The sequence below is a fragment of the Mustela nigripes genome, chromosome 6 (genome assembly GCF_022355385.1).
Source record: "Mustela nigripes isolate SB6536 chromosome 6, MUSNIG.SB6536, whole genome shotgun sequence".
NCBI classification, from domain to species: domain Eukaryota; kingdom Metazoa; phylum Chordata; class Mammalia; order Carnivora; family Mustelidae; genus Mustela; species Mustela nigripes.
In genome coordinates this window covers 52,891,107-52,912,356 of record NC_081562.1, presented here as the reverse complement: position 1 = coordinate 52,912,356, position 21,250 = coordinate 52,891,107, and the positions used below count along the sequence as shown (strand labels likewise).

The following is a 21,250-nucleotide window of genomic DNA, read 5'->3' as shown; positions in this document are numbered from 1 at the left end:
GAGATTAACTGTAACGAGGCAGTGTTATGCAAGGAGAGTATATCCAGCTTGTGAGATTAAATCTTTTCACCACCAAGAGGACTAACAACTCTCTTTAAACTTTGAGGAAAACATGTCATTCTTCTGCAGCCAGGCAGACAGCAATTTGAAATCTCCCTGTTCTGGAGCCTTCAGAACCATCACTCCGTCGGTGGCAGGGATAGAAAGAGGACTTTTTAGGTCTACTAGCTGATTGTTTCATCTTTAAACACATATTTCTGACATCTTTCTCCCTATTCCATGTGGCTGCCACCACAGATAGCTGTGCCTCCGTGTCCCACAATTTGCCGGTACTCTGAGCTAAGACAGCAAGTAGTATTTGCCTGTGACTAGTATTGAAGGGAAAGATGGTCAGGACCAGGTGGACTGTAGGAGTCAGGCTATCCTGTAGGTATCTGCCTACATTATATTTGTTTTGGGGAGAGAAAAGAAAGAGAAGATAAACATCCAAGCATAAAATATTTAGCTTCTCAGCTTACAGCACACAAAATTCAGAAATAGGAATCAGAAGACATGAGTTCTGATCCCAACTTCTCTTTGCTAACTGGATGCACTCAACTTTACGTGACTCTGTTTTCCTATTTGTAAGATACCTCCGTTCCTGATTGTGCGGAATTTTCCTGAGGATGAGCTCTGTGCATAATAATAACGTGTTTTATCACTAGTGTGATAGTGTAGGGAAGGAAAAATTCTTCCTCTACCCTCCTTCAGGGTCTTCCTGCTGAACTAAGAATTACATTTACATGTGACAGATTAACTGGAGATTTAAAAAACAAAACAAAACAAAACAAAAATAGGTTCTTTATGTTCTCATGAAGGTCCAATAATGAAACCGAGTCCTAAGGAAATGAGGAAGTCCCCAGTTCTTATACTTTTTAGGCAAAGACGCAATACATTTGTGAGAAATTGGTAGGATAAGGAAAACAGAGCTTTAGGATTCAAAGTGGAATTTGGCTTGAGGTCACAGATTAGAAAACAAAAAGAACAGGGCTTGTTTCTAAGACTTTCTTGGCTTTAAAGTTTCTGTCTCTGGTGATAAGGATTTTTTTCTCATTCTTAGTAAAGGGAGTGTATCTCTCACGTGGGAGATGTGTTTCCTGCTGTGAGAGGGCCAGAGAAGGACAGAGAAATGTCCTTGTACCAGTGTCTCCCAAATAACTTCAACTCAAAATAATCAAATGCCATGTGGGATATATTGACGCACACTGCCCTTGGTCCCTACGGTCCAAATGTAAGACAACATTCCACTCTCAAGACTGGTTTCCCAGTACGCTTTCATAATTCATTTTTGTCCAGTCTGCAGGATTAAATATTTTTACCAACTCAAAAATCCGCAAGCCGCATTTTTGTCAGCTGCTTTCGCTGTACCCAGGACCGCCTATGGGCTATGCTGGAGGTAATGGTGAGATTTACTTGCCTGCTATGATAATGGGCGGGGAAATGATGTTTTTCTGCATATAAACATTGTGACTCTGGAGCAACTTCTTGGTAAGTTTTCTCCAAATAACATGCCTCCCCCCCAAAATGGGATTTTTTAGAGCAATTATTGTTTCTCTCTCTTTCTCTGAAATCAAAATTGAATGTCTTTTGTCTCAGCCTTCAATAATCTTGCTATTTCAAATCCTTCTTATCCAGGGTGGTTTCAACACCTACATTGGTCAGGGTAAGACAGACTGTACTGCAATAAAACAAACCTCCACATCTCAGTGACTAAGCATATGACAGTTCTATTTTCTGCTCACACAAAACTGCTTTTTTGAGTCTAGTGGCTGTCCGGAGCAGCTCCTTACCAATCAGGGAGTCTGGGATACCCATTCTGGTTTCACCTATGACTCTATCTCCAATGTGACATTTAAGGTCATTACCATGGGAAAGGAAATGGTTTCCACACTACCTTTTTTGGCCAGCTGTGGAAGTGGCATATATCACTTCTTCCCTGACAGCAATGGAGGCTGAAAAATGCAAAGGATCCTACAGATATTTATTTTGTGTGTCATATTCTTTCATAAAAATCAAAGAGGTTTTCATGTATTGGACAAAATAGAATAATCCAACTTTCAGCAGATATACTGTTAGGGTACGGAGTCGACCACCCCTCAATTAGACAGAGAACACTCTCAATAATGCAAGTCACACAGCGAGGTTTATTTCCAGCTAGCTGGGGTCCAAGTATCGGCCCGGCGCAGCAGGTTTCAACAAGGACCCCAAACACTCAAAGCCAAGGGTTTATATAGCATTTTCAAGGCACTTCTTCATGGCTACATACCTATCATGCACCCCACTTTGACAGTTTAACTTTGTTTAACCTTTTGCCACCCTGGCTCAGAAGAAATTCAACTTTATTTACATTTCCTTCCGCCTCAGGCTCCCTCAGTTTTATGGTGTGACCTTAGGCCTTGAGGAACTGAGCCACTTGTCTTCAGAAACTGGGACATTGAAGAGATAGCCCTTTTTGTTGTAAATAACCAGGACATTTGCAAACCAAGGGAGATTCCTGTCTTGCAGGATTGTGATCTCTCCAAGTTAACTATTTGTTTTTCTTTAACATTTGGTCCCTGTGGCACCACCACCTAACCACCCTAGTGGTGTATGATTAAGTTATTTTTCCAGGTTTTAGCTACTTTCTCTGATCTCAAGTTACGTGCGCAGTGCGGGCTGGTTAGGGACACTCAGTAAACTGGCTTCCCCTCCTTCAGGATGGCCATTGTTATGCTAACCCACTCTTACAGTGCAAGGTGCCAGCTTTTGATTTGCCAAGGTGGCTGTACTTATGTCAGGGCTAGACTCCAGGTAGGTACAGCCTTGTTTTTCTTGGCCTTCACACCTGGAGCTGTTTTCTGGGACTTGTTTTTAAGTCCCCTGGGGGAGGGGAGCAGGGAGAGTAAAATAGGTCCTTACAATACCACTTGTGGGTTTCAAGTATATCTGGAAATGAGGAAAAGTTGAAAAGATTCTGAGTATGCTTTTCGGTTGCTGTCAGGCCTAGGGAAATTTCTCACTGCATGTTTGGCTATCGACTAATCCTACTTCTTAATGAGAAATGTGCTGGTATATGGTGTTTCTTAAAAATAAACACATGGGGCACCTGGGTGTCTCAGTAGGTTAAGCCTCTGTCTTCTGTTCAGGTCATGATCTCAGGGTCCGGGGATCAAGCCCTGCAACTGGCTCTCTGCTCAGTGGGGAGCCGGCTTCCTCCTCTCTCTCTCTGTCTGCCTCTCTGCCTACATGCGATCTCTGTCAAATAAATAAAATCTTTAAAAAATTTGTTTTTAAAAACCACATACTTTAATGCAGTAGAAATACTTTAATACAGTGGGAATTATTTACCTAAAAAGACAAAAAATAAAGTTCTAGTTGACAACAGGGAAATAACTAAGAATATTTCCTCAACGGAAAGAAAATTCTGTGTACAAAAAAAAGAAAAAAACAAAAAGAAAGAAAAGAAAAAGAAAATTCTGTGTACAGAAAAAAGAGCACTGTGCTAAGAGCAAAGGGACATGTTCTCGTCATATTCCTACGTGGTAGGACATATGAAGCTTTGAAAATGATATTATTTTATATATATGTAAAATATATATATATATCACATTTCTGTTTATATATTTATACCTGTGATCTCTATCTTCTGATCTCTAGAGTATCACCTTTTTTTAAAAATCAAGCTAACTCCTACCTTAACAGATCTAATTTTTTTGTCCTAATCTTCATGTGTTTCATTATATACATCTATTATTACTCAACAGAGCCCCAAAATAGACATCTTACTCCATTTTCCCTGCAGAGCATCCCTTCTGACCTCTGCGTGTGTGTTCATGGAGCCATTTCCATCAAATACCTCCTCCATTCTCCTCTGTTTCTCATCCTTCAGTGATCATCTAAAAGTCTACTTCAATGAAATTTTCTCTGGCCAACCTGAAGTTCATTTTCTGTCCTTTATTGAGTCTCTGCTGTCTGTAATACATACTTCAGTGTATCTTAGAGTTTCTGTCTGTATCTCAACCACTGTAAAATAAAAAAGCATTTCTGAACTCCTCTTGCTGGAGCTATTATTCATTCTTCTTGTTTGATTCTCACTGCAAATGGAGAGCACGTGATCATCCTTTCAGTATCAAAGCAGTATTTGATGTATTAAATCACTCTTTCTTCTTCCCTTTGTCCATTGAATAATCAGCTTCTAGAGAGCTACATTTGCTTTCATGTCCAGAAAAAAATACATTTACCTCCAGACTCTTTGAAGAAGCAATAGGATTCACTCTCCTGGAAGACAAATAGATAAATGAACAAAGTCAAAGCTAGTAGATTAAGCTGTTCCAATAATAAACATTCCCTGAGCAAGTGACCTCATTTTACTTGAGAAACTAGGCAACTGTAAGAAATTCATGATAAAAATGAGGTTTACATGGGGGCCCTCGTATTGTCCTGCCACAGTACTTCCTCTAGCACGTGGTATTGGAGTACCAGCTTTTGCAACGCTCCCTAGAGAAAACTCTCCCATTGTGGAAGTGAAAGAGACAGTCCGGAAGTATTTCCCTGAGACCTGGATCTGGGACTTGGTGCCACTCAGGTAAGTAGTGTGTTGCCCAGAATTTCGTTGAGGAAAAGATGTGGCTCACCCTCTGTGATTCTGGTATTCCTGAGCCTTGCAGTTCTGTTCCACTTCTTCCTGGTAAACTTTTAGGTTCATAGTTCATTGGTCTCTTAGCTCAACCATGCAATATTTTTTTTTTCTAATTTGGTCCCGAGATATCTAAAATCATGATAAGTAGGAAATTACCCTGTCTCTAAAAGGAAAGGAAAACCTTTCAGAGACTTCGCTAGGAGTGCCAAACCTAGTTATCAGGTTTACCGTTAACCATACTGGGTTACTAGGTTAGCGCACTATCAGCTAGTGTCCGTGCCAAAAAATAAAAGAAAATTGCTTCCCAAGGCTTCCTCTTATTCCCTTCTCTAGTTTATCAGGTAGAAGTGAGTTGGCCGTGAAGGTCCCTGACACCATCACAGAGTGGAAAGCCAGCGCACTCTGCTTGTCTGGAACCACAGGGCTGGGCCTCTCCCCCATCATCTCTCTTCAAGTGTTCCAGCCCTTCTTCCTGGAACTCACTCTCCCCTACTCTGTGGTGCGAGGAGAAGCCTTTACGCTGAAAGTCACTGTGTTCAACTATTTGGCCCATTGCATTCGGGTAAGGACACTTCTCTGGAGGAGAGCAAAAGTGGAAGGGAGACACCCAGTCACCATTTAATATCCAGGTCTCCTAGGTAATGTGCCAGCAAATCATAGCTGAAGAATGGTGTAACCTCATTTGGGAATGGGATAGTTGCTAAGAGCAAAGCTCACTGGCTGACCCAAGGTGGTACGGTTATATTCATTTGGGACGTTATATTTTCTGTGTATTCCTAAATTCAGACCTCATTTCTACCTGATTTTATTTTTTCCCCTGCTCTGACTAAAGCAAACACCTCTTCATTGTGCTGGCACAATCCTAAATCCTGGGGATTATCTCAGTTCTTGTCAGTTTTTTAGCTCCCTATTGGCAACATCTAAACTACAAAGTGCTGGACAGGATTTACCTTGTTTGAACAATTTCTCAAAGCCTCTCCATTAGTTCCCATTGTCCCTTGAAGCTCCTTGCCCCTGTAATTATTCCTCTACCTGTGTTCTTTTTCAAACTTGTGCATGGTTATGGGGATAGGTCAGTGTGCAGCTGGAAGCCTTCCCTGACAAGTCAGCCAACTTAGTGAAAAAGAATGAAGACACTCCCTGTATCTGTGGAAATAAGCAGGAAACCATGTCCTGGGCTGTGACCCCAAAGTCACTGGGTAAGTGGTAAATCTGTTGACAGATCCTACTTCTTATGTTGTAATGATTTGCTTTCCACACTCTGAACCAGGTACATGTCTTTTTCTCCTCCTTCAACAGTGATGCCTTGAAAGAAAAAAATATATATTTATATATTTATATATGTGTGTGTGTATGTGTGTGTGTGTATACATGGTGCAATATATGAAGTACAGGAGAAACTTGAAAAGACAAACCATGCAATATAGAATCACTGTTTAACTCCGTAAGAATCTTATTCCCCAGGAAAGGTGAATTTCACAGCTACTGTGGAAGCCCTACAGTCTCAGGAGTTGTGCGGCAAGGAGGTGCCAAGAGTTCCAGAACTTCAACAGAAGGATACCGTAATCAAGCCCTTATTAGTTGAGGTATGCCGGTAAACTTTCTCTGTGTCTCAAAGGCCTTATTATATTATATAACATTATCTAATATGTCTGTTATGGTAACATTTCACTCCCAAAAATATAGATGTATCTACAACTCACTTTCTTACCAATGTTTTCTCCTCTACTTTAAAGTGATTGATTTTTTTCCTATACACTCAAAAATATGGATGTATCTACAACTCACTTTCTTACTAATGTTTTCTCCTCTACTTTAAAGTGAATGATTTTTTTCCTATACACTCAGTATGACCTTCTTTTTCACTTTTTTTCCCCCAATATAAAGCCCGAAGGAATAGAAAAGGAAGAAACTTTCAACACACTCCTCTGTGCATCAGGTAAATGTCAAAAAGAGACAAAATTCTCATGTTAAGCCACTTGCCAAAGTGTATAGTTTTAGAATGCTCTTCGGGGTATGTTTTCCTCTGGGGGGAAAAAATTAGTGTACTCTCCTGTATGAAAATCTAAGGATATTTGATTCAGAAGTCTTTTCCTGGTGAAGACTTAAAGAAGCTAAAAGACTTACCTAGGAGCTCCTGGCTGATAATGAGAACCAAAGTTGATGAGCATAGAACAGGATTCTTTCCAATACCCCGGTGTTTTTCAAACTTCTTTTTAAATAATTCTCAAAGTATTAAAATATCTACATGTAAAATAGCTAATAAATAGTAATATTTATTACTCAACTAATAGTTTAAAGGTACTCAAGGTTAATTTACTTGTGTCAGTTATTTGAAGAAGAACTTTAGGTCACTAACATATATAGAAAACCAATATTTTACTAATACCATTAATATAATCATATAAAAATTACCTTTAAAATATTCAACTCTGCACCATCTAGAATCATCTTGAGGACAATGCTCAGTGTTCGAATCTCTCCTCTCTAGAAGCATCCTTTGATAATCTCATTTAGTTACAGAACTTAAATAACAACTTTGTAGTGGAGATCACAAAATAAACAACTTGGGTCCACACCGATTTCCTCACTCAAACTTGTGCATTCAGTTGCCCACTAATCATCTCCACTTACAGGCCTATAGACAAATAGACATCTCAAAACTAGCATGTTCAAAATTGTTCTTCTGCTGGTCTCCACAAACCCACACCTCCTTCGATTTTCTCCATCTCAGAGGATGGAAATTCCATTATTCTACCTGCTTGAAATAAAACTTTCGAGTCATCCCTTAGTATGTTCTTTCTCTTACTCTCCACACCCAATCTACTTTCAAATCTAGTTGGCTCCGCCTTCACATTATATCCAGAATCTTCCCACTACTCTAGCCTTTTCTCTCTTGGATCATCTCAATAACCTCCTACCTGGTTGCCTGGTCATCTTTCCTTACATCCCTACAGCAAAAGGGATCATTTAAAGCATGTTTCAGATCATGTGCCTCTTCTGTCCAAACCCTCCAAGAGTTTCCCATGTCCCTGAAAGTTAAAGGTTATGTCTCCAACGTCCCCTCCAAATCCTTGATATCACCATGACTTCAGATCCTATTACTCTCTCCCTCACTCACCCTCCTCTGGTCACATGGGACTCCTAGTCTGGTCTTGTAACAGAGCTAGCATGCTCTCATCTCTGGATTCTTTTCGCTTTTTGTTCCTTTTTTCTGGAAGCCTCTTTCCCCAAATATATATAAATCTTACACCTTGACATACTTAAAGTCTCCAGTCACCTATGATTTTGTTTTATCAAAGAGGGGAACCCTCTTCCCTCACCCTACACTTTCTGATTTGCACTGTCTTACTAGCTCACCCATATAAACACTTCACTTTAATTTTCTCTGGAGAACTTACTAGCATCTATTATACTAAATATATATATGGTATGTTATTATTCCCATTAATATGAAAACTCTGGGACGTCAGGGAATTTTTTTGAGAATCATTTTATCATTGCACTTAAAACAGAACCCGTCACATAGCACACAATTAACACATTTAGACATGAATGTTATTTTCAAAAAACGCTAATAATAAATATTAACATAAACAATGAAGGGAAAGAAATAAGTATAACATAAGGTATATGCTTGTAAGGAAATCTGTAAAAATTTAGCGCAAACATAATATGAATTTCACTGCAAGACGAATCACAACTTTAGGAGAAACTCAGATTGCATCGAAGAAATTATAAAATGATCAAATTATAAAGTTATCAACCTGTCATGACAGGTTGAAATTTGATCCAAAGAGGAAAAATTTCAAAGAAAATTTCTCATTTTTTTCCTTCCCTTATATATATATTTGTCTTCTTTCCTCAGAAACTGGTGTATCTGAAAAGTTGTCACTGAAAGTTCCTTCAGATGTGGTTGAAGGATCTGCCAGAGCAACATACTCAGTTTTGGGTAAGTCTCCCAGCCCAAGGCAAGCCACTGTCCATCTCACTCTAGTGAGATGCATGCACACTCTAGTGCATGCAGCCTCACCATCCACGGTTAATGAAGACTTTTGTTGTGCTAGATGGAAAGAAAGAGCACTAAGCTAAAAATTGCATTGTATATTAGTCAGGAAGGGAGTTAAATAGATGTTGTGCTACTTTTTATACCTTGACATACTCAAAAGAGTAAAAAGTGTCATCTCTCTGTGCCCTTATCTTCAGAGACTGACTAGGTGGTGAGGCTTCCTAATAGATTTGAAAACATTTGGTTTTTACCAGACATGTGGTTCATCAGAAAAGATATGCCCAGCCATTGTTTTTCCATCGTGGAATCATCAACTATTTTTCCTACTTTCTCTGTCCTTTCTGTTTCTTGTTTTTCTTCACCTCTTTTATGGTTTCTTGTTCTACTCTCCATACATGATTTGATCTCTTGTTTAGCTAGTAATCTATCTTCTTATCCCAGCAGAAACCAGCTCTAGTTGCTCTGTTTTTTTTTTTTTTAAAGGTTTATTTCTTGAGTGCTGTGAAGTGTGTAAACCTGGCGATTCACAGACCTGTACCCCTGGGGATAAAAATATATGTTTATAAAAAATTTAAAAATTAAAAAAAAAAAAAGGTTTATCTCTTTATCTGAGAGAGAGGCCCCACAGAAAGGAGTGGAGGAACAGAGGCAGAGGAAGAGAATCCTTAAGACTCTTCCCTGAGCACAGAGCCCAGGCAGGGCTCAATCCCACCACCCATGAGATAGATCATGACCTAAGCAGAAACTAAGAGTTGGACACTTAACTGACTGAGCCACCAGGCACACCGCCTCTGATTTTTTTCATGTCTTTCATTCCCCAGGTGACATATTAGGCTCTGCAATGCAAAATCTTCAGAATCTTCTCCGGATGCCGTATGGTTGTGGAGAGCAAAATATGGTCCTTTTTGTCCCTAACATCTATGTTCTGAACTATCTAAATGAGACCCGACAGCTGACAGAGACTATCAAGTCCAAAGCCATCAGTTACCTCATCAGTGGTGAGCAATAATCCCAAAAGGAGAAATCTTAATTGATTTCCTAAATATCTCTCTCAGTGAACTCAAATTAGCATCCCTTTGGTTAAGATCTAATAATCACTGTGCTGTGACAACCAATAAAATGTCCCACTCTATTACCAGGAAATTCAATGGCATATCAAGCCTTAGAGACATCGTAACAAAATAGTAGTTTTCCTGTGATTCCCAACCAAGTTTTGAAGAAAAACTTTGAAGATTAATTCTCCAACATCTCTGCTATTTCATAAATCTACGAAAACTTCCTCTTTAGGGTACCAAAGGCAGTTGAATTATAAGCATAGTGATGGTTCATACAGCACCTTTGGGGATCGTGATGGCAGAAGTCAAGGAAACACTTGGTAAGATCATTATTTTCATATGCTTGCTATAGATCCATTCTATTCTCATATTCTAGAAATAATTATTCTCTGATACCTGGAGTTCTTTCATGGAAATGTGTTATCCTTTAAAAATCCATATGTCTGTCATCACTACTATGTGACATGTATCATTTCATGTATGAACGCATGCCAGCTGTGATAGCACAGTAAATAGCAGTAAAATAGGTGAAAAGCATCAATTTGGAGGAAACCAATAAAATTGAGATTTAAAAAAGGAATTCAGATACTTGTTAAACAAGCAAGAATATTTAGTGTACAAGTGTCATTTCCCTTACCAATTCTCCCCAACAATTTCCTCCCGTGGATGGCAAAGACCAATGTCTGAATGCATTTGCCCAAAGTGGGCTTTAAATGTGAGATGGTCCTCATGTCTGTCTCTCCTGTACTGGACAGGCTCACTGCATTTGTGCTCAAGTCCTTTGCTCAAGCCCAGTCACACATTTTTGTGGAGATGTCACACATCATGAGTGCCCTCACCTGGATCTCACAGAGACAAAAAGAAAATGGTTGTTTCCAACGCTCCGGATCACTTCTAAACAACGCCATTAAGGTGGTGCTGTTCATTTTGTTCTGGTCCCTGAAAACAGTGACATTTAGGGGCAAAGACACTCCTGTTGATTCCCCATGTCCTGGTGACATATCTTTAAGGAAGGATGGTACTCTCTAAAGCTTCTGAAATGTGACAATAAAATAGTCGTTTTTTACTGAATTATAAAATAGGGTGCCAAAAAACCCCAATATATTACTAAAAATGAGGGGAAATAATTTGAGGCAGATTCGAGAATTTGAGGGTAGAGGGGAAAGGGGGAAAAATCAACAAAATTGCGCAAGAAAAGATGCTTTCTAGTGAAGAGTGTGTGGAGTAGGGGGCTTGGGGGAGTAGAATGATCCAGCTCTGACTAATGACTATTGGAGTGTTTGAGTGTCTCTCCTTCTGCTCTCTACAGGGTGGGGTAGATGATGAACTGACGCTCTCTGCCTACATCACCATTGCTCTGCTGGAGATGCCACTGCCTGTCACTGTATGTACCAGCACCTCTACCTCCCTCACAGATACAAGGAATATCAATCAAGAAGCTGTGACTCTGTGAGGAAAATAAGTTGTGGTTGTCATGTTATTTAATTATGGTATATTTCACTAGACCATAAAAAACTAAATCCCTTTGGAAGCTGCCAAGGAAATTATTCTCTGGTCAGAACCATGATGTAACATGACACATTATACCTTTTAATCTGGTGTTAGCATGTGACAATTCATTAGCCCGCTTCTGCTATCTAAAGATTTTTTTATCTGCCTTCTAGCACTCTGTTGTCCGCAATGCTCTATTCTGCCTGGAAAATGCCTGGAGATCCATCTCAGAGGCCCAAGAAAGTCCTGTCTATACCAAGGCATTATTGGCCTATGCCTTTGCTCTAGCAGGAAACCAGGCCAAGCGAAGTGAGCTTCTTGAATCACTGGACAAAGATGCCGTGAAAGAAGGTAAGGGCTGCTACTGCAAAATTTACCTCCAGAATCACCAGCAATTGATAGGCACCTGGGTGGCTCAGTTGTTAACTGTCTGCCTGCAGCTCAGGTCATGATCCCAAGGTCCTGGGATCGAGTCCCACATCAGGCTTCTGTTCAGCAGGGAGTCTGCTTCTCCCTCTACCAATCCCCCCTGCTTGTGATCTCTCACCCTCTCTCTCAAATAAAAAAATAAAATCTTTCATAAGTAATTAAATAAAGTCATTCTTTAAGTTTAAGATAATATCCTCTTCCATTTCAAAGAGGACTCAATCCACTGGCAGCGTCCAGGGAAAGTTGAAGAAGTTATGACATTCTATTATCAACCTCGGGCTCCTTCTGTTGAAGTGGAGATGACTTCCTACTTGCTCCTTGCCTATCTTACTGCTTGGCCTGCTCCATCTTCAGAAGACCTGTCTGTGGCTTCACGTATTGTGAAATGGATCACAAAGCAACAAAACCCCAATGGGGGCTTCTCTTCTACTCAGGTCTGTGGAGATCCTCTAGGAATTAAAATAAATATGTTAATACATATGTAGACACAAGCATATTCTAGGAGTTGACTAATCAGATAGTATTTCTAATTCATGCTTTCTCCATTCCTCCACCACCAGAAAGGTTCCAGCCTCATTATTTTATATAATCATTATTGTTCTGTCCTCTGTACAATCTCTCATATCTTCTCTCCTTAGTCAACCCATAAATGTAAAATGGATCAATCTTCCTAAAGCAATATTTCATAAAATTACTTCCCTGGTAAAGCAAATATATTTTTTTTTCATCCGAAGACCAAAACAATCTAATAATGTTATTCAAAGTATTTACTCTTCCCCACTAAACACAAATACTCCCTTTTAATTAGGCTAATCTCTTCACTTATTTTGGAATTGACTCTCTCCTTTTTCTATGTCTCCACGTTTCCCACCCTGGTAGTCTGTGATGCCTCTTTTCTTGTCTATATAAATCTTTCTCATGATTCATACATAATTTTATTTCTTCTTCATAGTACCTTCTTCAAGTAAGTCTTCTTACTTACCCTCTCATTAGGAAGTGTTCTCTTACTAATCTAGCTCCACTTTCTTCCCCTTTCCCTGAATGTTTACAACAAATAATATAATATAAATTTCTATTATTATTATATATTATTATATAAATGTCTAAATTATTGAAATAGCCTCTGCTCTATGTCAATGTTTGGGTCAATTTCTGTATGTATAGTGTAAACTACTTGAATAGGGAAACTTTTTCATGTTCCCCTAAAGTACATAAAATAGTTTGTGGTTAATAACGGGTCTGTGTTTGTCATGAAATCACTCTGAGAGTAGTACTGATATGATCTACACCCAGTATGATTTTGTTACCTTCACTTCCGTGACTTCTGCCCCATCTTTTTTCAGGACACTGTGGTAGCTCTCCAAGCCCTGTCCAAATATGGAGCGGCAACTTTCAGTAAAAGGGAGAAAGCAGCTGTAGTCACAGTCAAGTCTTCAGAGACATTCTCTGAAGAATTCCAAGTCCACGATGCCAATCGCCTGTTGCTGCAGGAGGTCAGGCTGCCAGAGATTCCAGGGGAGTACAGCACGACCGTGTCAGGGTCAGGATGTGTGTACCTCCAGGTGAGACTCCCAGGGTTTAGGGGATGCCACAAATGAGGGGGGGAAAGCTTCAAAAATTGGTAATGAATCTCCAAATAAAAAAAGATGAGTGAGCTAAAAAGAACAAACTATTTGAGTGTAATGATAAAGGCTTTTTCCCCATTCATTTTAGACATCCTTGAGATATAACATCCTGCCCAAGAAAGAAGGGAAAGTCCCCTTCACTCTAAAGGTTGATACTTTCCCCAAGAATTGTGATGGAGTACATGCTCACAGGAAATTCCAGATTCACATCAACATTAGGTAAATCCTTTTGTTGGTAAGACCTTTTGTAGAACATGGAGAATGTGATTTTCTTTTGCAGGGGAGCTCCATTGTCCCAAGTCACAAAATATGAATATGGCATTCTTGCAATATTTACTAACAAGAAAATTTTCTTCACCCAAATTGAAAAACCTTAACACTGAGCATATGATGTTGCCATACCTGCAGAGTGTGACTTCATAATGGGGTTTTCCAAACAAGCATAGCAGACACAAATAGAATAGATGGGGAAGCTGGGTGGTAGTTAAAGATAGGGAACACCAGAAATGAAAGAGAAGGGGGAATTTATGCCTTGAATGAATGCCAAAGAATTTTGTTTGAATGCCTTATCTCTGTGCCTTGTCTTCATAGTTATACTGGGGAACGACCAAGCTCTAACATGGTCATTGTTGACGTCAAGATGATATCAGGCTTCATTCCTGTGAAATCATCAGTGAAAAAGGTAAACCCTAAATTCCTTACAGATAGAAAAATCATGATAAATTCTGACATTTATGCTTGTCAGTTTTATTGGGTTTTCAAGAGGTTTACTTGCTCACACTTCTTCTCTAGAGTGCTTCCATCATTTCAATAGTGGGTGTCACTGTTACATGGTCTCCAGTGTGAGACATAAGTTATAGACATGGTTAATAATGCTCCAGCAGCCCTTGAGACATCAGGTATATGGAGAGGTATTGATTATCCTATATTTTAAAAAGGAGAAAATGTATATATACATATGTATGATATAAAAATATACTTCATATGTACACATATATATGATATATATGATAGCATTCCTTTCTTCTTTTTCATATAAAGGATGATTCTCATATATCATGAAAATGTGGGGTTGCCTGGGTGGCTTAGTGGGCTAAGGCCTCTGCCTTCAGCTCAGGTCATGATCCCAGGGTCATGGGATCAAGCCCCACATCTGGCTCTCTGCTCAGTGGGGAGCCTGCTTCTCTCTCTCTCTCTCTCTGCCTGCCTCTGTGCCTACTTGTGATCTCTGTCTGTCAAATAAATAAATAAAATCTTTAAGAAAAGAAAATGTTTATATTAGAGATAGAATAGATAAATGATAGACAGATGGACAGATAGATACAGAAATACATTGGTATAAAGAGATGATGGAGATCATAGATAATAGAGAAAGCATTTAATAAATATTACTATAATTCTCAAAGAGATCACAATTAGCCATTTGGATATTTCTGAATAGCCAGTTAGATCATAAGTACCTGAAAAGTGCTCTTAGCCTGGAATTTCTTCATCCCATATGTCTGGCTTATACTCTTTGTCAACAGCTCCAACAAAAACCTCAGATTCAAAGGACTGAAGTGAGCACCAACCATGTCCTGATTTACTTTGAAGAGGTAAGATTCTGTGACTCTGCTATATCTAGGGGAAACTACTAGAGGTTCCAACACACCAATCCAGATTCTGGAGAAAGTTTTGCACACACATACAAGTGAGGTAGAAGAAAATAGCAATAGAGGGAAATGAAACCTGGATTGATCAACAAAGCTCATTTTACATTTGTCTATCCACAAAATCATCTCTTTTGTCCTTCTTATATCTGCCATTGAGTGTATTATGCAAGTCAAAATGCCCATTCTTTCCATAGGTTTTGGTACAATTGAATAGCATAACCATAAGGGTTGATAATACCATAGGAAGAGAGAACGGTAACTAGAAACTAAGTTAATCTTTGATTCCAATTGAGTTTTCCTGTCTCTCCAGCTAACCAATCAAACCCTGAGTTTCTCCTTCTCAGTGGAACAAGACATCCAAGTTGACAATTTAAAACCAGCCACTGTAAAAGCCTATGATTATTACGAGACAGGTGAGTGAGATTCAGAAATGCTGAGCTTTGAAAGGGAAAAACTGACTACCCTGGTAAAGAGTCACCCTAACTCAAACAAAATTCCACAATCTTTCACCAGAAGAGTGAGTTTGTGGTCATTGGATAATCGTGTGCCCCCTAAATGAGTCCTGAGCCATTCGTATAAAGCAATAAGGGGATCAGTTCTTTCTAAATTCTCTTATAAAATTGTTTGTTCTGGAATGAAGTATTCCAGAAAAGTAAGTAGAGTAAGCAATAACTAAAAAAAAAAAAAATGAGTACTGATTTATGATACATGACCTAAAATTTTATCTTTTTAAAAAATATTTTATTTACTTATTTGAGAGAGAGAAAGTGTGCACAAGAGAAAACATGATCTGGGAGGAGGGACAGAGGGAAAGGGTGAAACAGACCTCCCCTGAGCAAGGAGTTGGATGGGAAGAAACTCGAAAAGAAAGTATAAAGATCCCAGGACCTGAGCAGAAGGCAGTTGCTTAACTGACTGAGCCACCCAGGTACCCCACATTTGATCCATTGTTGACTCATGCCTTGAGTAGTCTCAAAAATTTTGGGAAACTCTGTAATATAACAGGAAATTCTTCCATTTGCTCATGACTTTGAACTAGAAATTTGTCATTACCATAAGATGCTGGTAATGTAAAACTTTACTCCTTCCTAGAGTGAGAAAGAGTTCGGAGAGGAAGTTAAACTCCAATGAAGAGAACACAGCTTCGAAGAGGGCCATAGTGTATCCCATAGATAGACAACCATCCATCTTTGAAACCTGCCCTTGACTTCTGTATCCAAGCCCAGTTTTCTCTCACTGCCCCCTCCACTAGTCCTGGATGGGTTAGTACAGAAGTCATTCGTTTCCATTGGCTCCATAACTGTCTTTATACTTTCTTTCCTAGTTTACACAGTTTGGTTTTTTTTTTTACACAGTTTATTTACAGTTAACTTCCAATATGCCTATTACTGAATGTCTTCACTCTTTCTGTCTTATATATTCTGTTTCAGAGGAATTCACTATTGAAGAATACAGGGATCCCTGCAGTGCTGGTAAAGTATAAACAGCAAAGTCTAATGCCAACATAAAATAAATAAGCTTCAGTTGTCCGTATAAGATTGCTTCTTGAGTATATCCTTATCATATTATAAAGCCCATGGTGTATAATTTAGGAATTTAAACTATTTCAAATATATTCTAAAATTTCTAGAAATTCTAAAAAAAAAGCATGTAAATTATAATTACTGGGTCTGGGGAGACTTATTTGCAGATGAATCCAGGAATTTGCAACATATAAAAACTAAATCATCTAATATTTAGTTTATATTCTATACCCAGTGGTGATATGTTTATCACCTATGACCTTTTCAGGATACTTCTAAACTTTCACTAGTTAAGGTCAGGAAAATTTTCCCTGTAGTTTTCTATATAGTACATTATGAGAGATGCGATCTACAAGATTTTCCTTTAGGCCAGTCAACAATGTTCATTTTGACAATAGAACACTCACTGTGACACCTTCAGTTCTCCATTTTTCAACATAAAACAAAAAACAAAAACAGCCCTATCATTAAAAATAATTAAAATTTATTAAGGTCAAATATTTATGATTGAAGTATAAAAAATTATTCCTTTAGTAGATGACAGGATTTCCCTAACTTTCCTGTCTTTTATTCTACTGTTTAGAATCTGAACACAGAAATGCTTGAAAATGGAAACTTGTGGACCTCATCAGATGATCTTCTCCAGCAATGAAAAACAAAACCTTATCAGAAGAGATAAAATAGCAGGAGAAATAGGGGACAGGAATTGGAAATATATGAAACTTGTATGTTGAATAAATTTATGACATATACACTTCTACCATTTCTTTTTTTAAATTCTTTTTTATTTTTTTATAAACATATAATGTATTGTTAGCCCCAGGGGTACAGGTCTGTGAATCGCCAGATTTACACACTTCACAGCACTCACCAAAGCACATATCCTCCCCAATGTCCATAACCCCACCACCCTCTCCTGACCCCCTCTCCCCATAACCCTCAGTTTGTTTTATGAAATTAAGAGTCTCTGATGGTTTGTCTCCCTCCTGATCCCATCTTGTTTCACTTATTCTTTTCCTACCCCCCAAACCCCTGACGTTGCATCGCCATTTCCTCATATCAGGGAGATCATATGATAGTTGTCTTTCTCTGATTGACTTATTTCCATAAGCATAATACCCTCTTGTTTGATCCACATCGTCGCAAATGGCAAGATTTCATTTCTTTTGATGGCTGCATAGTATTCCATTGTATATATATACCACTTCTTCTTTATCCATTCATCTGTTGATGGACATCTAGGTTCTTTGCATAGTTGGGCTATTGTGGACATTGCTGCTATAAACATTCGGGTGCACGTGCCCCTTCAGATTACTACATTTGTATCTTTAGGGTAAATACCCAGTAGTGAAATTGCTGGGTCATAGGGTAGCTCTATTTTCAACTTTTTGAGGACTCTCCATGCTGTTTTCCAGAGTGGTTGTACCAGCTTTCATTCCCACCATCAGTGTAGGAGGGTTCCCCTTTCTCCACATCCTCACCAGCATCTGTCATTTCCTGACTTGTTCATTTTAGCCATTCTGACTGATGTGAGGTGGTATCTCATTGTGGTTTTGATTTGTATTTCCCTGATGCTGAGTGATGTGTAACACTTTTTCATGTGTCTGTTGGCAATCTGGATGTCTTCTTTGTAGAAATGTCTGTTCATGTCTTCTACCCATATCTTGATTGGATTATTTGTTCTTTGGGTGTTGAGTTTGATAAGTTCTTTATAGATTTTGGACACTAGCCCTTTATCTGATATGTCATTTGCAAATATCTTCTCCCATTCTGCCAGTTGTCTTTTGGTTTTGTTAACTGTTTCCCTTGCTGTGCAAAAGCTTTTGAGCATGATGAAGTCCCAATAGTTCATTTTTGCTCTTGCTTTCCTTGCCTTTGGTGAGGAAGAAGTTGCTGCGGCTGATGTCAAAGAGGTTGCTGCCATGTACTCCTCAAGGATTTTGATGGACTCCTTCCTCACATTGAGGTCCTTCATCCATTTTGAGTTTATTTTCATGTGTGGTGTAAGGAAATGGTCTAGTTTCATTGGACCACTGCAAGTGGCTGTCCAATTTTCCCAACAACATTTGTTGTAGAGGCTGTTTTTTTCCATTGGACATTCTTTCCTGCTTTGTCAAAGATTAGTTGACCGTAGAGTTGAGGGTCTATTTCTGGGCTCTCTATTCTGTTCCACTGATCTATGTGTCTGGTTTTGTGCCAGTACCATGATGTCTTGATGATGACAGCTTTGTAATAGAGCTTGAAGTCTGGAATTGTGATGCCACCAACTTTGCCTTTCTTTTTCAATATTCCTCTGGCTATTCAAGGTCTTTTCTGGTTCCATACAAATTTTAGGATTATTTGTTCCATTTCTTTGAAAAAAATGGATGGGATTTTGATAAGGGTTGCATTAAATGTGTATATTGCCTTAGGTAGCATAGACATTTTCACAATATTTGTTCTTCCGATCCATGAGCATGGAACATTTTTCCATTTCTTTATGTCTCCCTTAATCTCTTTCATGAGTACTTTATAGTTTTCTGAGTATATATTCTTTGTCTCTTTGGTTAAGTTTATTCCTATGTACCTTGTGGTTTTGGGTGCAATTGTAAATGGAATTGACTCCTTAATTTCTCTTTCTTATGTCTTGTTGGTGAAGAGAAATGCAACTGATTTCTGTCCATCGATTTTGTATCCTGACACTGTACTGAATTCCTGTACAAGTTCTAGCAGATTTGGAGTGGAGTCTTTTGGGTTTTCCACATAGAGTATCATATCACCTGCAAAGACTGATAGTTTGACTTCTTCTTTGCCAATTTGGATGCCTTTAATTGCTTTTTGTTGTCTGATTGTTGAGGCTAGGACTTCTAGTCCTATGTTGAATAGCAGTGTTGATAATGGACATCCTTGCCAGGTTCCTGACCTTAGCAGAAAATTTCTCAGTTTTTCTCCATTGAGAATGATATTTGTGGTGGGTTTTTCATAGATGGCTTTGATAATATTGTGGTATGTGCCCTCTATTCCTACACTTTGAAGAGTTTTGATCAAGAAAGGATGCTGTTCTTTGTCAAATGCTTTTTCAGCAACTATGGAGTGTATCATATGGTTCTTGTTTTTTCTTTTATTAATGTATTGTATCACATTGATTGATTCGTGGATGTTGAACCAAATTTGTAGCCCTGGAATAAATCCCACTTGGTCGTGGACAATAATCCTTTTAATGTATTGTTGGATCCTATTGGCTAGTATTTTGGTGAGAATTTTCGCATCTGTGTTCATCAAGGATATTGGTCTGTAATTCTCTTTTTTGATGGGATCCTTGTCTCGTTTTGGGATCGAGGTGATGCTGGCCTCATAAAATGAGTTTGGAAGTTTCCCTTCTATTTCTACATTTTGGAACAGTTTCAGGAGAATCGGAATTAATTCTTCTTTAAATGTTTGGTAGAATTCCCCTGGGAAGCCATCTGGCCCTGAGCTCTTTGTTGGGAGATTTTTGATGACTGCTTCAATCTCCTTACTGGTTATAGGTTGGTTCAGATTTTCGATTTCTTCCTGGTTCAGTTGTGGTAGTTAATATGTCTCTAGGAATGCATCCATTTCATCCAGATTGTAAAATTTGCTGGTGTAGAGTTGCTCATAGTATGTTCCTATAATTGTTTCTATTTCCTCAGTGTTGGTTGTGATCTCTCCTTTTTTGATCATGATTTTATTAATTTGGATCCTTTCTCTTTTCTTTTTGATAAGTCTGGCCAGGGGTTTGTCAATCTTATTAATTCTTTCAAGGAACTAGCTCCTAGTTTCATTGATTTGTTCTATTGGGTTTTTTTGTTGTTGTTGCTGTTTTTGGTTTTTATTTTGTTTTTATTTCACTGATTTCTGCTCTGATCTTTATGATTTCTCTTCTCCTGCTGGGTTTAGGCTTTCTTTGTTTTTCTTTCTCCAGCTCCTTTAGATGTAGGGTTAGGTTGTGTATTTGAGACCTCTCTTGTTTCTTGAGAAAGACTTGTACTGCTTTATATTTTCCTCTCAGGACTGCCTTCACTGTGTCCCACAGATTTTGAACCATTTTGTTTTCATTATCATTTGTTTCCATGAATTTTTTTCAATTCTTCCTTAATTTCCCAGCTGACCCATTCATTCTTTAGAAGCATGCTGTTTAGTCTCCATGTATTTGGGTTCTTTCCAAATTTCCTCTTGAGATTGAGCTCTAGCTTCAGAGCATTGTGGTCTGAAAATATGCAGGGAATGATCCCAATCTTCTGATACCAGTTGAGACCTGATTTAGGACCCAGGATTTGATCTATTCTGGAGAACGTTCCATGTGCACTAGAGAAGAATGTGTACTCTGTTACTTTGGGATGGAATGTTCTGAATATATCTGTGGTGTCCATCTGGTTCAGTGTGTCATTTAAGGCCTTTATTCCCTTGTTGATCTTTTGCTTGGATAATCATCCATTTCAGTGAGGGGAGTGTTAAAGTCCCCTAATATTATTGTATTATTGTTGATGTGTTTCTTTGATTTTGTTATTAATTGGTTTATATAGTTGGCTGCTCCTATGTTAGGGGCATAGATATTTAAAATTGTTAAATCTCCTTGTTGGACAGACCCTTTGAGTATGATATAGAGTCCTTCTTCATCTCTTATTATAGTCTTTTTCTTAAAATCTAATTGATCTGATATAAAGATTGCCACTCCACCTTTCTTTTGTTGTCCATTAGCATGGTAAATTGTTTTCCACCCCTCACTTTAAATATGGAGGTAATTTGGGTCTAACATGAGTTTTTTGTAGACAGCATATTGATTTTTTTTTTTTTATCCATTCTGATACC

At 38.5% G+C, this 21,250-nt stretch overlaps 1 protein-coding gene across 2 annotated transcripts in view; it reads left to right on the top strand.

Annotated features, from left to right (window-relative positions):
- Nucleotides 1-17,193, top strand: part of LOC132019471 (pregnancy zone protein-like) — a 43,987-nt gene extending 26,794 nt beyond the window's left edge. The window contains exons 17-36 of one of the 2 annotated variants that reach the window (XM_059402574.1): nt 1,336-1,435; nt 4,468-4,603; nt 4,991-5,219; nt 5,730-5,856; nt 6,122-6,243; nt 6,545-6,596; nt 8,526-8,609; nt 9,488-9,664; nt 9,954-10,041; nt 10,477-10,633; nt 11,031-11,105; nt 11,386-11,563; nt 11,852-12,075; nt 12,985-13,203; nt 13,355-13,485; nt 13,858-13,948; nt 14,793-14,861; nt 15,229-15,331; nt 16,349-16,390; nt 17,025-17,193. In XM_059402574.1, coding sequence (XP_059258557.1) covers nt 1,336-1,435; nt 4,468-4,603; nt 4,991-5,219; nt 5,730-5,856; nt 6,122-6,243; nt 6,545-6,596; nt 8,526-8,609; nt 9,488-9,664; nt 9,954-10,041; nt 10,477-10,633; nt 11,031-11,105; nt 11,386-11,563; nt 11,852-12,075; nt 12,985-13,203; nt 13,355-13,485; nt 13,858-13,948; nt 14,793-14,861; nt 15,229-15,331; nt 16,349-16,390; nt 17,025-17,047 — 2,427 coding nt within the window. In that variant the 3' untranslated portion in view covers nt 17,048-17,193. Of the gene's footprint in view, nt 1-1,335; nt 1,442-4,467; nt 4,604-4,990; nt 5,220-5,729; nt 5,857-6,121; nt 6,244-6,544; nt 6,597-8,525; nt 8,610-9,487; nt 9,665-9,953; nt 10,042-10,476; nt 10,634-11,030; nt 11,106-11,385; nt 11,564-11,851; nt 12,076-12,984; nt 13,204-13,354; nt 13,486-13,857; nt 13,949-14,792; nt 14,862-15,228; nt 15,332-16,348; nt 16,391-17,024 lie in introns of both variants that reach the window. The other variant, XM_059402573.1, reaches the window with a different exon arrangement.
- The last annotated feature ends 4,057 nt before the right edge of the window (nt 17,194-21,250 follow it).